The sequence below is a fragment of the Salvelinus sp. IW2-2015 genome, linkage group LG1 (genome assembly GCF_002910315.2).
Source record: "Salvelinus sp. IW2-2015 linkage group LG1, ASM291031v2, whole genome shotgun sequence".
Taxonomy (NCBI): Eukaryota; Metazoa; Chordata; class Actinopteri; order Salmoniformes; family Salmonidae; genus Salvelinus; species Salvelinus sp. IW2-2015.
The window spans coordinates 32,758,162-32,772,077 of NC_036838.1; the positions used below are offsets into that span (position 1 = coordinate 32,758,162).

At 41.8% G+C, this 13,916-nt stretch overlaps 2 protein-coding genes across 5 annotated transcripts in view; one reads left to right on the forward strand and one right to left on the reverse strand.

The window, feature by feature from the left end:
• Positions 1–9,439, forward strand: part of LOC111965683 (SPRY domain-containing protein 3) — a 60,317-nt gene extending 50,878 nt beyond the window's left edge. Inside the window, exons 8-11 of the mRNA XM_023989901.2 lie at positions 5,174–5,231; positions 7,677–7,796; positions 7,984–8,105; positions 8,369–9,439. Coding sequence (XP_023845669.1) covers positions 5,174–5,231; positions 7,677–7,796; positions 7,984–8,105; positions 8,369–8,503 — 435 coding nt within the window. The 3' untranslated portion in view covers positions 8,504–9,439. The remainder of the gene's footprint in view (positions 1–5,173; positions 5,232–7,676; positions 7,797–7,983; positions 8,106–8,368) is intronic.
• A 2,056-nt stretch (positions 9,440–11,495) lies between these two features.
• LOC111974256 (LIM domain and actin-binding protein 1) overlaps positions 11,496–13,916 on the reverse strand; it is a 29,095-nt gene continuing 26,674 nt past the window's right edge. For all 4 annotated transcript variants that reach the window (XM_070444225.1, XM_070444227.1, XM_070444229.1 and 1 more), the window contains one exon: positions 11,496–13,623. In XM_070444225.1, coding sequence (XP_070300326.1) covers positions 12,534–13,623 — 1,090 coding nt within the window. In that variant the 3' untranslated portion in view covers positions 11,496–12,533. The remainder of the gene's footprint in view (positions 13,624–13,916) is intronic.

Consider the following 13,916-nt stretch of genomic DNA (forward strand, 5'->3'; position numbering starts at 1 on the left):
ACACCATTTTTAAAGATACACTTGTTGTAAATGCAGCCACAGTGTCCGATTTCAAAAAGGCCTAACAATTATGTTAGGTCAGAGCCAGTCACAGAAAAAACATAGCCAAAGTGTAGGAGTCACAAAAAGCAGAAATAGAGATAAAATTTTCACTAACCTTTGATGATCTTCATCAGATGACACTCATAGGATTCATGTAACACAATACATGTATGTTTTGTTCGGTAAAGTTCATATTTATATCCAAAATCTGAGTTTACATGGGCGTATGTTCAGTAGTTCCAAAACATCTGGTGATTTTGCAGAGAGTCACATCAATTTACAGAAATACTCATAAAAAAACATTGTTAAAAGATACAACTGTTATGCATGGAATTTTAGATCCACTTCTTCCTTAATGCAACCGCTGTGTCAGATTTCAAAAAAACTTTACGGAAAAAGCACACATGCAATAATCTGAGTACGGCGCTCAGAGACCAACACAACCCAAAGAGATATCCGCCATGTTGTGTAGTCAACAGATGTCAGAATAGCATTATATATTCACTTACCTTGATGATCTTTATCAGAATGCACTCCCAGGAATACCAGTTCCACAATAAATGTTTGTTTTGTTCGATTAAGTCCATCATTTATGTCCAAATAACTCCTTTTTGTTAGCGCGTTTAGCCCAGTAATCAAAATTCATGACGCGCGATCAATAGGTGCAGACGAAAAGTTAAAAAGTTCCGTTACAGTCCGTAGAAACATGTCAAACAGTGTATAGAATCAATCTTTAGGATGTTTTTAACAATAATCTTCAATAATGTTCCAACGGATAATTTCTTTGTCTTCAGAAATGCAATGGAACGCAAGCTAACTCTCTCACGTGAACGCGCATGGTCAGCTCGTGGCTCTCTGGCAGACCTCTGACTCAATCCCCTCTCATTCGCCCCCACTTCACAGTAGAAGCTCAAACAAGGTTCTAAAGACTGTTGACATCTAGTGGAAGCCTTAGGAAGTGCAACATGACCCCATTTCCACTGTATCTTGGATAAGCAAAGAGTTGAAAAACTACAAACCTCAGATTTCCCACTTCCTGGTTGGATTTTTTCTCAGGTTTTTTCCTGCCATATGAGTTTGTTATACTCACAGTCATCATTCAAACAGTTTAGAAAATTCAGAGTGTTTTCTATCCAAATCTACAAATAATATGCATATCCTAGGATCTGGGCCTGAGTAGCAGGCAGTTTACTCTGGGCACGCTTTTCATCCGGATGTGAAAATATTGCCCCCTACCCAAGAGAGGTTAAGGGCTTGTAAGTAAGCATTTCAGGTAAGGTCTACATTTGTTGTATTCGGCGCATGTGACAATAATGTGTGATTTTATTTTTGTTTGACCTTGACTTGGAAGAGTTTCAATGTTTGTGTCAGGCTGGTGCGTGTAGCTGGTGAGTAAAGTCAGGGCAGGAGAGCAGAGATGAGTGAAACAACGCACTTTACTCGACAGCACAAATTAAACAATTTACAAAGTGCAAAAAAGAACGGTTGCCACAGCATGGGTGATAAACAACACCCGGTACAAACCAGCCGGAACATACCGACCTGAACAAATAACAATCACACACAAAGACATGGGGGAAACAGAGGGTTAAATACATGACCAGTAATTGGGAAATGAAAACCAGGTGTGTGGGAAAACGAGACAAAACAAATGGAAAATGACAAATGATCGGCGATGGCTAGAAGACCGCCGATCACCACCCGAACAAGGAGAGGCATCGACTTCGGCCGAAGTCGTAGCAGTTTGATAGCCGTAGTCAGCTAGCTAACATAGCAGCCATCTCTTTTGAGTAGGCTAAACTAGCTAGTAGCTAATTAAGTGAAGTGAAAAAATACTATGAAATAGTATGACTCCCGGGTGGCGCAGTGGTCTAGGCACTGCATTGCAGTGCTAGCTGCGCCACCAGAGTCTTGGGTTCGCGCCCAGTGGCTGGTTCGCGCCCAGCTCTGTCGCAGCGGCCGCAACCGGAGGTCCGTGGGCGACGCACAATTGCATAGCGTCGGTCCGGTTAGGGAGGGTTTGGCCGTAGGATATCTGTCTCAGTATGTGGAAAAAAAGAAAAAAGAAATGTAATAAATGTATGCACTCTACTGTAAGTCGCTCTGATAAGAGGTCTGCTAAATGATAAAAATAAATAAAATAAATATAGCTCTCTTTTTCTCTCTCCCTCTCTTGATTCTCCTTCATTTTTTAAGAAATGTAAACTCAGCATAAAAAGAAACGTCCTCTCACTGTCAACTGCATTTATTTTCAACAAACTTAACATGTGTAAATATTTGTATGAACATAACAACATTCAACAGCTGAGACATAAACTGAACAAGTTCCACAGAAATGTGACTAACAGAAATGGAATAATGTGTCCCTGAACAAAGGGGGGACAAAATCAAAAGTAACAGTCAGTATCTGGTGTGGCGCCAGCTGCATTAAGTACTGCAGTGCATCTCCTCCTCATGGACTGCACTAGATTTGCCAGTTCTCGCTGTTCTCACAGTACGGACATTGCAATTTTTGCCCTGGCCACATCTGCAGTCCTCATGCCTCCTTGCAGCATGCCTAAGGCATGTTCACGCAGATGAGCAGGACCCTGCTAGTGGAAGCCTTAGGAAGTGCAACATGACCCCATTTCCACTGTATCTTGGATAAGCAAAGAGTTGAAAAACTACAAACCTCAGATTTCCCACTTCCTGGTTGGATTTTTTCTCAGGTTTTTTCCTGCCATATGAGTTMTGTTATACTCACAGWCATCATTCAAACAGTTTAAGAAACTTCAGAGTGTTTTCTATCCAAATCTACAAATAATATGCATATCCTAGRATCTGGGCCTGAGTAGCAGGCAGTTTACTCTGGGCACGCTTTTCATCCGGATGTGAAAATATTGCCCCCTACCCAAGAGAGGTTAAGGGCTTGTAAGTAAGCATTTCAKGGTAAGGTCTACATTTGTTGTATTCGGCGCATGTGACAMATAATGTGTGATTTTATTTTTGTTTGACCTTGACTTGGAAGAGTTTCAATGTTTGTGTCAGGCTGGTGCGTGTAGCTGGTGAGTAAAGTCAGGYGCAGGAGAGCAGAGATGAGTGAAACAACGCACTTTACTCGACAGCACAAATTAAACAATTTACAAAGTGCAAAAAAGAACGGTTGCCACAGCATGGGTGATAAACAACACCCGGTACAAAMCAGCCGGAACATACCGACCTGAACAAATAACAATCACACACAAAGACATGGGGGAAACAGAGGGTTAAATACATGACCAGTAATTGGGAAATGAAAACCAGGTGTGTGGGAAAACGAGACAAAACAAATGGAAAATGACAAATGGATCGGCGATGGCTAGAAGACCGCCGATCACCACCCGAACAAGGAGAGGCATCGACTTCGGCCGAAGTCGTAGCAGTTTGATAGCCGTAGTCAGCTAGCTAACATAGCAGCCATCTCTGTTTGAGTAGGCTAAACTAGCTAGCTAGCTAATTAAGTGAAGTGAAAAAATACTATGAAATAGTATGACCTCCCGGGTGGCGCAGTGGTCTAGGGCACTGCATTGCAGTGCTAGCTGCGCCACCAGAGTCTCTGGGTTCGCGCCCAGGCTGGGCTGGGTTCGCGCCCAGGCTCTGTCGCAGCCGGCCGCAACCGGGAGGTCCGTGGGGCGACGCACAATTGGCATAGCGTCGTCCGGGTTAGGGAGGGTTTGGCCGGTAGGGATATCCTTGTCTCAGTATGTGGAAAAAAAAGAAAAAAGAAATGTAATAAAATGTATGCACTCTACTGTAAGTCGCTCTGGATAAGAGCGTCTGCTAAATGACTAAAAATAAATAAAATAAAATATAGCTCTCTTTTTCTCTCTCCCTCTCTTGATTCTCCTTCATTTTTTAAGAAATGTAAACTCAGCATAAAAAGAAACGTCCTCTCACTGTCAACTGCATTTATTTTCAACAAACTTAACATGTGTAAATATTTGTATGAACATAACAAGATTCAACAGCTGAGACATAAACTGAACAAGTTCCACAGAAATGTGACTAACAGAAATGGAATAATGTGTCCCTGAACAAAGGGGGGGACAAAATCAAAAGTAACAGTCAGTATCTGGTGTGGCCGCCAGCTGCATTAAGTACTGCAGTGCATCTCCTCCTCATGGACTGCACTAGATTTGCCAGTTCTCGCTGTTCTCACAGTACGGACATTACAATGTTCATGTATTGTTTATGGTTCATTGAAAAAGCATGGGAAACAGTGTTTAAACTCTTTACAATGAACATCTGTGAAGTTATTTGGATTTTTACGAATTACCTTTGAAAGACAGGGTCCTRAGTTATTTTTTTGCTGAGTTTATTTGTTCAAAACTGTTTAACTATTGTCTTTATCTCTTTGAGTCAACTACCCACAACRTTTTATACACTGTAGTGCTAGCTAGCTGTAGCTTATGCTTTCAGTACTATATTAATTCTCTGATCCTTTGATTGGGTGGACAAAATGTCAGTTCAAGAGCTCTGATTTTGTATTGAAGTCAATGCACCCAGAGGAGGACRGAAACAAGCTGTCCTCCGGCTACACCATKGTGCTACCCTACAGAGTGCTGTTGAGGCTACTGTAGACCTTCATTGCAAAACAGTSTGTTTTAATMAATTATTTGGTGACGTGAATATATTTAGTATAGTTTTATCAAAACATAGCTTTTTYAATGTTTCACTATAAWAAAAAAAATATGAAATTCACTGAGGAGGATGGTCCTCCCCTTCCTTCTCTGAGGAGCCTCCACTGGTTGTTGGGCTGGGTTTGGCATGGGTGTGTGGAGGGTCCGTGGGTGGCTTTTTACAATTTTTYTTACTCATTGGTAGGAAAAAGTTTGGTCCACATCGGATCTTGGGTACGATATTTATTTAATATTATCTGAATCCTATCAATTAAAATGCCCATTTTGGGTGCAATCAATTAGCTTAATTTCCCAGAGATAAAATGAAATTTCAACAAAATAATGTTTCAGGACTGCCACTCTTACCATCTCAGATTGTTCTGAAGTTGTTTCTGTAGTTAGAAACAGTTGGGTGTCATGGCTTRCTGAAATGACGATTCATGAGTAAAATGAGCTCCTTGACTTTGTATTGACGTGTTATATTCATTTCACAGAATTATCCCAAAAACAGACACCCTGGCTGGAGCAGGGGTTCCATAGCCTATCATGCAGGTGAGTGTCCTGAGTCATGTAACGTCTGTTTGTCTGTCCTTCTGCAAGTGTTTCTGCATGATGGCTTGGTTGGTTGTTTGTTTGTTTGAATGCGTCTGTCTCTGTACCTGCTTGCCATACACTAAACATGTGACTACTGTAGTTTAGCATGATTCTAATTATTGGTCAGACAGACTCCTGCCTTGAGACATGTGCACATAAGTCAAACTGTCATACAAATATCCCATAACCCAAACTGTGACACAAATCTCCCATTGATGTCAATGTATGTCTTCTCTAAAGCCATCTTTATCCTGGTTTATCTCAAGTTAGAATTCGGCCCACAGTCATAGTGGTATGAAAGCCTTCAGTTTATAGGGAGGAAGCAGTCAACCTCATACTGTATTGAACAGAATGTATCCTTTCCAAACTGTATGAAAGGCCTGTGTGGTGTAGCCCTTGGCTAACCTATAGAGGGAGACGGAAAGAAAAAGTGAAGTGGTCAAACTCAAAATATATCCTACAGTACATAGTGCACTACTTTTGACCAGAGCCCTATGAAGGGAATAAGGTGCCATGTGGGGCTCAGCCAGAGACTGAGAGAGGAGTTGTTCAAGTCAGCATGTATGGTAGGATACCCCGATCAGTGTGTTTTTCTTATGATAAGCCTGTGTGTTTATCACTGCTTATCTGCCAAAGTGGTGATTAGGTGAAACCCCACCTAGCGATCTCTTCATGTTTCATGTGTTCCATGTCATTGTTTCCATGGGGATACGCCCTTTCTCTTCCTATAATCCACCCTAAGGATGAGACACATTCCCCCTGACCTCTGGTTGATAGTCATCCATTCCACTGGCCAGGGAGGTTGAGATGAGGACAAGTGGAGTTTAAGTTCATGTTTTGAGGCCAGGCACACCACCCTAATAAGATWATTTTTTTCTCTTAATCACAATCAACTTTTTAACAGTTGAATGTACACAAATATAATACTTTTTTGTATTCAAATTGTTCTGAAATATTGTATAACATATGCAAATAAGGTCATATCTCATTAATTATGCACATACTGTATTTGCATATACCACAAATACATGTTTCTCGACACTGGAGGAAGTCAGCCTAAATATTTGGGTTTCATTTTGTTAAGAAACTCCATGACCGGACTTACTCAGACAAGATTATGGATAAATACTTTTAAAATCTTTCTATCTGTAAAACACTAAAGACATATATGTAAAATGCTTTTTTGGCACATTTTACAAGAATAATTGCTCTATAATCTTTGGAGAACAACATATCAACAATTCCCTTTGAATAGTTATGGAGAATATATCTAAGGATAACACTTTTGTCAATGTGTAAATGCTTCTGAAGTTTTTGTTGGCATGTGGGAAGAGAATGATTTTCGGGAAACGGCAGTTAAATATAAGTACACTGAATTAGCCTACCAATCATCAAACGTCTGTTTTGACCCAAAATAATATTTTCAAAATAAGTTACTAAATATAGTCCAGTTTGTAACATTCTCTATGAAATGGGCTTTAAAATTATGTGTGAAATAATGGATGTGTTATACTGATTATACAAGATATTAAAAACACCTACTCTTTCCATGACATAGACTGACCAGGTGAATCCAGTTGAAAGCTATGATCCCTTATTGATTTCACTTGTGAAATCCATTTCAATCAGTGTAGATAATTAAAGAAGGATTTTTAAGCCTTGAGACATGGATTGTGCATATGTGCCATTCAGGGTTAATGGGCAAGACAAAATATTTAACGGGGTATGGTAGTAGGTGCCAGGCATACCGGTTTGTGYCAAGAACTGCAACGCTGCTGGGTTTTTCACACTAAGCAGTTTCTCATGTGTATCAAGAATGGTCCAAGATCCAAAGGACATCCAGCCAACTTGACACAACTGTGGGAAGCATTGGAGTCAACATGGGCCAACATCCCTGTGGAACGCTTTTGACACCTTGTAGAGTCCATGCCCCAATCAACGAATTGAGGCTGTTCTGAGGGCAAAAGGTGTTCCTAATGTTTGGTATACTCAGTGTATGTCCATTTAAAAGTGGTTAAAATTAATGAAATATTGATTACGGTAGTATGATAAACTAAGTTGTGGACATTTTTATCTGTACTTTTTTAAAGTACTCATATTAAAGGACAAAAATACCCCAAAAATCTCAATTTATAGCTAGATGCAATAATGTAATTTTTTCTGCCTGTGGTATCCAGCCTTAAGCACACAGGAGTAGGAGTCTCACTCATTTTGAAGTTCTGGGTTGGACTCACTTCCTTGTCAATGCAGGAGATTCATAGAAATAGGACTTTTCTTTTTGCCCTCTGACTGAATTTGCATGGAAATGCAGAATGACGGCTCACGCACACACATGCTCTCTCATTCACATACACACACGCTCACCCTTTGCTCATAGATCTCTCATTCCTTCTTCTCTCTCAGATGATGGGAAGCTTTTCCAGGGTAGTGGGGTGGGAGACGCCTTTGGCCCTCGCTGTTTTGAGGGGGACGTCATGGGCTGTGGCATCATGTTCCCACGGGACTACATCCTGGACAGTGGAGGTGAGTTGAACAATAGGCTGCTGCCATCTTATACTGTAAAAACTCCCCACTTACATTTGCTGCTTTCTTTTATTCTCCAAAGACATTGTTTGTTTCATGGTTGTCTGTCTCATAAGTTATGTCTCCTCATCTCCATGTCTATCAATCTGTCTGTGTCTGTCTGACCATATTGGTGTGGCTCCCTCAGATGACAGTGACGACGGGGACTTGGAGGTCTGGCCCAAGCAGCGGCGTGTCCAGAACGAACTCTACATGAACGATGAAGACGAGGAGGAGGATGGGGAAGAGCAGGAGGGGAGTAAAGTCATGGTGAGAGACGTATCTTTTGTCTACATCAGCAAACCTTCAAACAGGGCCAGGTCATTAGCTCAGTGGGAAGCAGGGGAGARGAGTTATGACAAAGTAGTTATGGGGTTTTAATGTGATACTTGGTTTGATATGGGAGTTGTCAAACAGTAGGCACTGAAGTGGAAATTGGCAATTTGTGTTGCTCTCCTGAATTGATTAAAATGAAATGTAGCCCAACCCTGGTGTGAATATTAACTCACTGTCGCCCCCTTGTGTTGTGCCAGGTGTTCTTCACTAGGAATGGGAAGGTGGTGGGCCGTAGGGAGGTGGCAGTGCCAGCAGGAGGGTTCTACCCTACCATCGGCATGATGAGCACCGGGGAGAAAATCAGGGTTGACCTGCACCCCCTCAGCGGCTGAGAGAGGGAGAGGGTGAAGAGGGTAGCGACATGATGATGATAGACCAATCCCAAGTCTGCTGTAGGGGACTGTTTGGAGTTATCACTCCAGTGCAGTATCCCTCCGCTTCACATCACTCCTGGATCCAGCATGTTGCCTGGGATGTCCTACCTCGGTTTAGTTTACTCTGGTTGACTCCTAACATAAAATGAAACTCATGCTACTATATGGTAGGAAGATGGGTATTATTCAAAGCTGACATTACAATATAATACTGCATGGGTGCCTCAAGAAAGTGCTTACTGTTATCATGTCAATAGAAAATACTATAAATGGTTCWAAGGGAGATCGCTGGACCAATCCCAGGTCTTTAAGCAGCAATCAGTCAAATCTTATTAGTTTAACTATTTTGAGATTATTAGAGGAATTCATTCAAAATGCTGTAACATAAAACCTGCAGCCAAGAAATGCAACTCTCAGGTATGCCAAAATCCAAATGACTGTAACGACTATGATGCTGTGTTATGTCTATTTTTTCTAAGACTCATGATGCCATATCCTTTTATCAAAAGCACTTTATTCTAGATATAGTGGATTATGATGCACTACTTTTTGTTTATCATTTCTCTGTTCTTTCTCTTTTGGGTTATTTTATTGGCGAATGACAGGTTAAATGAAATACTTGATCAACAACATTTGTATTTGTTTTGATTCATCATCTGTAATAACAGAACTGTACTCAAGAAAGCAATGTGCTAATTGATTTGATTTCAAAAGGGAAGACCATGCACTGCACTCACAACTGTTCTTTACAGAGTACCATTTGATTTCATATTAATCACCAATTGGGTTCAWTTAATCTTACAGATCATAGATATGAATGCGTCACCTATAAATTGTGCAATTGAATGCAATGTTTAAATGCCTAACTAAAGATGAGAATCTATTTCTATACAACGGCCTGCTTTGTGTCATTTTTATTGTCACTCCATGAGATGGCTGGCTAGTGTTTTCATAACATGTCATTTGGCTAATTGAGCCCGGGATTCAATCGGGACTATGTTAGATCCTTACTGTGATTATTTTTGACTATTTTAATTGAAAACAAACAAACATGTAGCTTCTACGCAAAGAGCAATTTCTCAAGCAAGAATTTTGCTTGGACTGTCGGAGTGGTCTGAGTGGGGAGGGTGCAATTGAAAACTAGCTGTTATTGGTAGAAAGGTTTGGAACTCTGTCTTATTGGTCTATTAACTAATTTGTCACCAGGCAGGCCAAAACTCCATCCCATCAAAACGGGCTGAAATGTCAAGCAGTCTTTTCAAACAGCTCTTACACTGAAAGAGCATTATCATTTTCACAATATTATTCCAACCTGTGTGGAAATATACAGTACCAGTCAAAGGTTTGGACACACCTGCTCATTCAAGGGTTATTCTTTTTTTACATTGTAGAATAATAGTTAAGACATCAAAACTATGAGAACACATATGGAATMATGTAGTGTCTGAAAAAGTGTTAAATCAAAATATATTTTATATTTGAGATACTTCAAAGTAGCCACCCTTTAACTTGATGACAGCTTTGCAGACTCTTGGCATTCTCTCAACCAGCYTCATGAGGTAGTCACCTTGAATGCATTTCAATTAACAGGTGTGCCTTGATAAAGTTAATTTGTGGAATATCTTTCCTTCTTAATGCGTTTGAGCCAATCAGTTGTGTTGTGACAAGGGAGGGGTGGTATACAGAAGATAGCCCTATTTGGTAAAAGACCAAGTCCATATCATGGCAAGAACAGCTAAAATAAGCAAAGAGAAATGACAGTCCATCATTACTTTAAGACGTGGTCAGTCAATCCGGAAAATGGCAAGAACTTTGAACGTTTATTCAAGAGCTATGATGAAACTTGCACTCATGAGGACCGCCACAGGAAAGGAAGACCCAGAGTTACCTCTGCTGCAGAGGATAAGTTCATTACAGTTACCAGCCTCAGAAATTGCAGCTCAAATAAATGCTTCAAAGAGTTCAAGTAAACAGACACATCTCAACACCAACTGTTCAGAGGAGATTGCATGAATCAGGCCTTCATGGTMGAATTGCTGAAAAGAAACCACTACTAAAAGGACACTAATAAGAAGAGACTTGCTTGGGCTAAGAAACACGAGGACATTAGACCGGTGGAAATCTGTCCTTTGGTCTGATGAGTCCAAATTTGAGATTTTTGGTTCCAACTGCCGTGTCTGTGAGACGCAGAGTAGGTGAACGGATGATCTCTGCATGTGTGGTTCCCACCGTGAAGCATGGAGGTGGTGGTGTGATGGTGCTTTGCTGGTGACACCGTCTGATGTATTTAGAATTCAAGGGACTTAACCAGCATGGCTAGCGCAGCATTCTGCAGTGATACGCCATCCCATCTGGTTTGCGCTTAGTGGGACGATCACTTGTTTTTCAACAGGACAATGACCCAACACACCTCCTGGCTGTGTAAGGGCAATTTGACCAAGGAGAGTGATGCATCAGATGACCTGGCCTCCACAATCACCCGACCTCAACCCAATTGAGATGGTTTGGGATGAGTTGGACAGCAGAGTGAAGGAAAAGCAGCCAACAAGTGCTCAGCATACGTGGGAACTCCTTCAAGACTGTTGGAAAAGCATTCCAGGTGAAGCTGGTTGAGAGAATGCAAATACTGTGCAAAGCTGTCGTCAAAGCAAAGGGTGGCTACTTTGAAGAATATAAAATATATTTAGATTTGTTTAACACTTTTTTGGTTACTACATAATTCCATGTGTTATTTCATAGTTTTGATGTCTTTACTGTTATTCTACAATGTAGAAAATAGTCAAAATAAAGAAAAACTCTTGAATGAGGAGGAGTGTCCAAACTTTTGATTGGTAATGTATGGGAAATCAAGTTTTTGACTGCACTGGGCCTTTAAAAAGCTGCACTGTCTACAAGGTCGATTGGATTGAATCCCGGCCTTAGGTCATGTACTGAAACAAGACAACAGATGTATCAATGATAGACCATTTATTATTTATTTCAAACATACTTTGATTTAAAATTCCAAGATACGAAAAATGTTTGGTCCTCCTTAAAGTAAGGTATAAAACATAAGGGTAAGTTTAACAATCTGTGCATTTATCCAATTTTCAAAATTCATTATAAAATAGGATGCTTTTAAAACAATTCAAAACAGGCACTGTGTCAAAGGACAACTAAAAACATAAATCCAGGAAGGTAAAGGACCCAAAAACTCAAAGTACACTGTTGGTTTACTCGGCCATGATCAATTTACCACATTCTTATCAGAAGCCTTTTTTGATTCTCAAGTATTATCAAAGAGATGAAGCGACTGCTTGTGATCATTTTAGAACGTCTCTTCTCCTATTATCCATCTGGCAGTGGTATGGACTAGTCCACTTAAGTACCTGTGAAGCAAAAGCTATATAAAGCATCTGATTTGCAAATACAAACATGCATATTTATTTCATATTTATTTGAGAGGCTTTCCTGTCAGAAGTCCTTAGTCTTTCTTCATCAACAAAAAGCGAAATGTTAACATAAGATCATTTCCAGTTTAGAGAATGATATAGCCGATGTAATCTTTCCTAGATTATATAAAAGATGTGTCATATATATCGTAACTGTATTCACTTCCAGTTTAAAAAAAGACACAGACCAGCCTTAACCAGTGTAAAAAAAAACATGGAAAACAGTATTCAATGCTTTCAATCTAAATCGGCTACAATCTACCACTCCCTTCTATCAGGCTCCCTCAGAAAACAAAAGAATCCGGCTATTTGGTTTTATGTAGTGTAGTAAGACTGATTTATTGCTAACTTTCCTAGTGTGAATGAAACAAACAATTAAAATGATCACAGATTGTACCCAAGCAGAGAAAAATTCAACAAGTGGGTCCCCATGGTTTTATCCCTGCACTTTTAAAAACTCCCTGGGTTATATATGGTGGACGGGGAGTACTAGGGACAGAATGTGTTGGTGTGCATATCCAGTCTAAATCCAGCCAGATTCAGAGTGGAGTGTCTGTTCAGACATCATCTTCCTCCTCCTCCTCCTCTTCCTCATAGTAGCGGTTCCTCTTGATCATCTCCTCTACGGTGAGCTGCTCGCCCTCCCCCCCCTCCTCCTCGCCCTCCCAGAAGCCCACATCCTGGGAGCTGCGGTTGTGTTTGGGCTGCGGGGACGGAGAGGGAGACGCTGAGATATCCGGAGAGGCAGATTGGCATTTCAGAGAAGCCTCTTCTACTTCTTTTCCTCTCTCCGTCGGCTCTTCTCTCTTCTCCTCCTGTGCCGCCGGCAGACTCTCCACCTCCTCCTCTGAGCTGGTCTCTTCATCCACCACACTGCCGCTGGGCGGGGCGGGCTTGCGCTCAATTTTGCTCTCCTGCCTTTCCTCCTCTCTCTCCCTCTGGGGTTTTGGTTCCGGTTCCCTAGGCATGGAGCGGCTGTCCTCCAGTGATCCCCTCCTATCCAGAAGGGATTTGAGGGGTCGGCGGGGCTCCCGTGGCCCGAGGGCATTGGTGGTGGTGAGGCTGGGGGCCACCGAGAAAGGCCGACTTCGCTCCTTCAGAGACGAGCTCCTCCTCAGGCTCTTCAGCTCGGTCCTGTCGTGGCTCTGGGTGGACAATGACACCTCGCCCTCTGGGGGCCACTTGGCTCTCCAGGGCCGGCCCACACCACTACCAGCCTCCAGAATTTGAGAGGTCCCAGCATCGCTGTCAGCAGGAGGGGGCCAGGCAACCCTCAGCTTGCGGGCCTCTGGTATTTTCTCGGCGCTGGAGAGTTTCTCAGTGGAGGTAGTGTGGCTGCGTGTCTCCAGAGAGGCAGTCAGGTCCGTCACCTTGGCCAGGGGAGACTCCTCTACTGTGGGGCTGGGCTGCTTGGTTGAGGAGGCTGGAAGGGACACCGCCGCCACTCTTTCTGCCTGCTCCTTTGGCTTCTTCTCCACCTCCCGGTCTACTCCCTCTTCCTCCTCCTCTCCCTCGGCACGGGGTGTCCACAGTTCCTTGTGGGGCCGGTGGCCGAAGCCTTCGTCATAGTTGCCTTTGGCCTTGAACAGCTGGCTGAAGTGGGGCTTGCAGTAGACATTACCGTGCAGAGAGGCATAGTTTCCCAGACTGTACAGCAGAGGGCAGCAAAGAACCAGAAAAACATACTTTAGATACATGCAGACACAAGACACCGGTTACTGAAAGCAGTACTGGATTTACTTGACATTTCATACAAATGTACATTCAAAAGTAATGTTTCTCCAATCGATACGGCTTGTGATAAATTCGATTAAAAAAGCATTTTGTTAAGATACTGTATTATGATGCACGATACACAATACTGTTTTTGCATGTTCTTTGTTCTTTCTCCTATGGTTTCTAAATGTTTTGGAATGGGAATTGTGTATAATGKTATTATA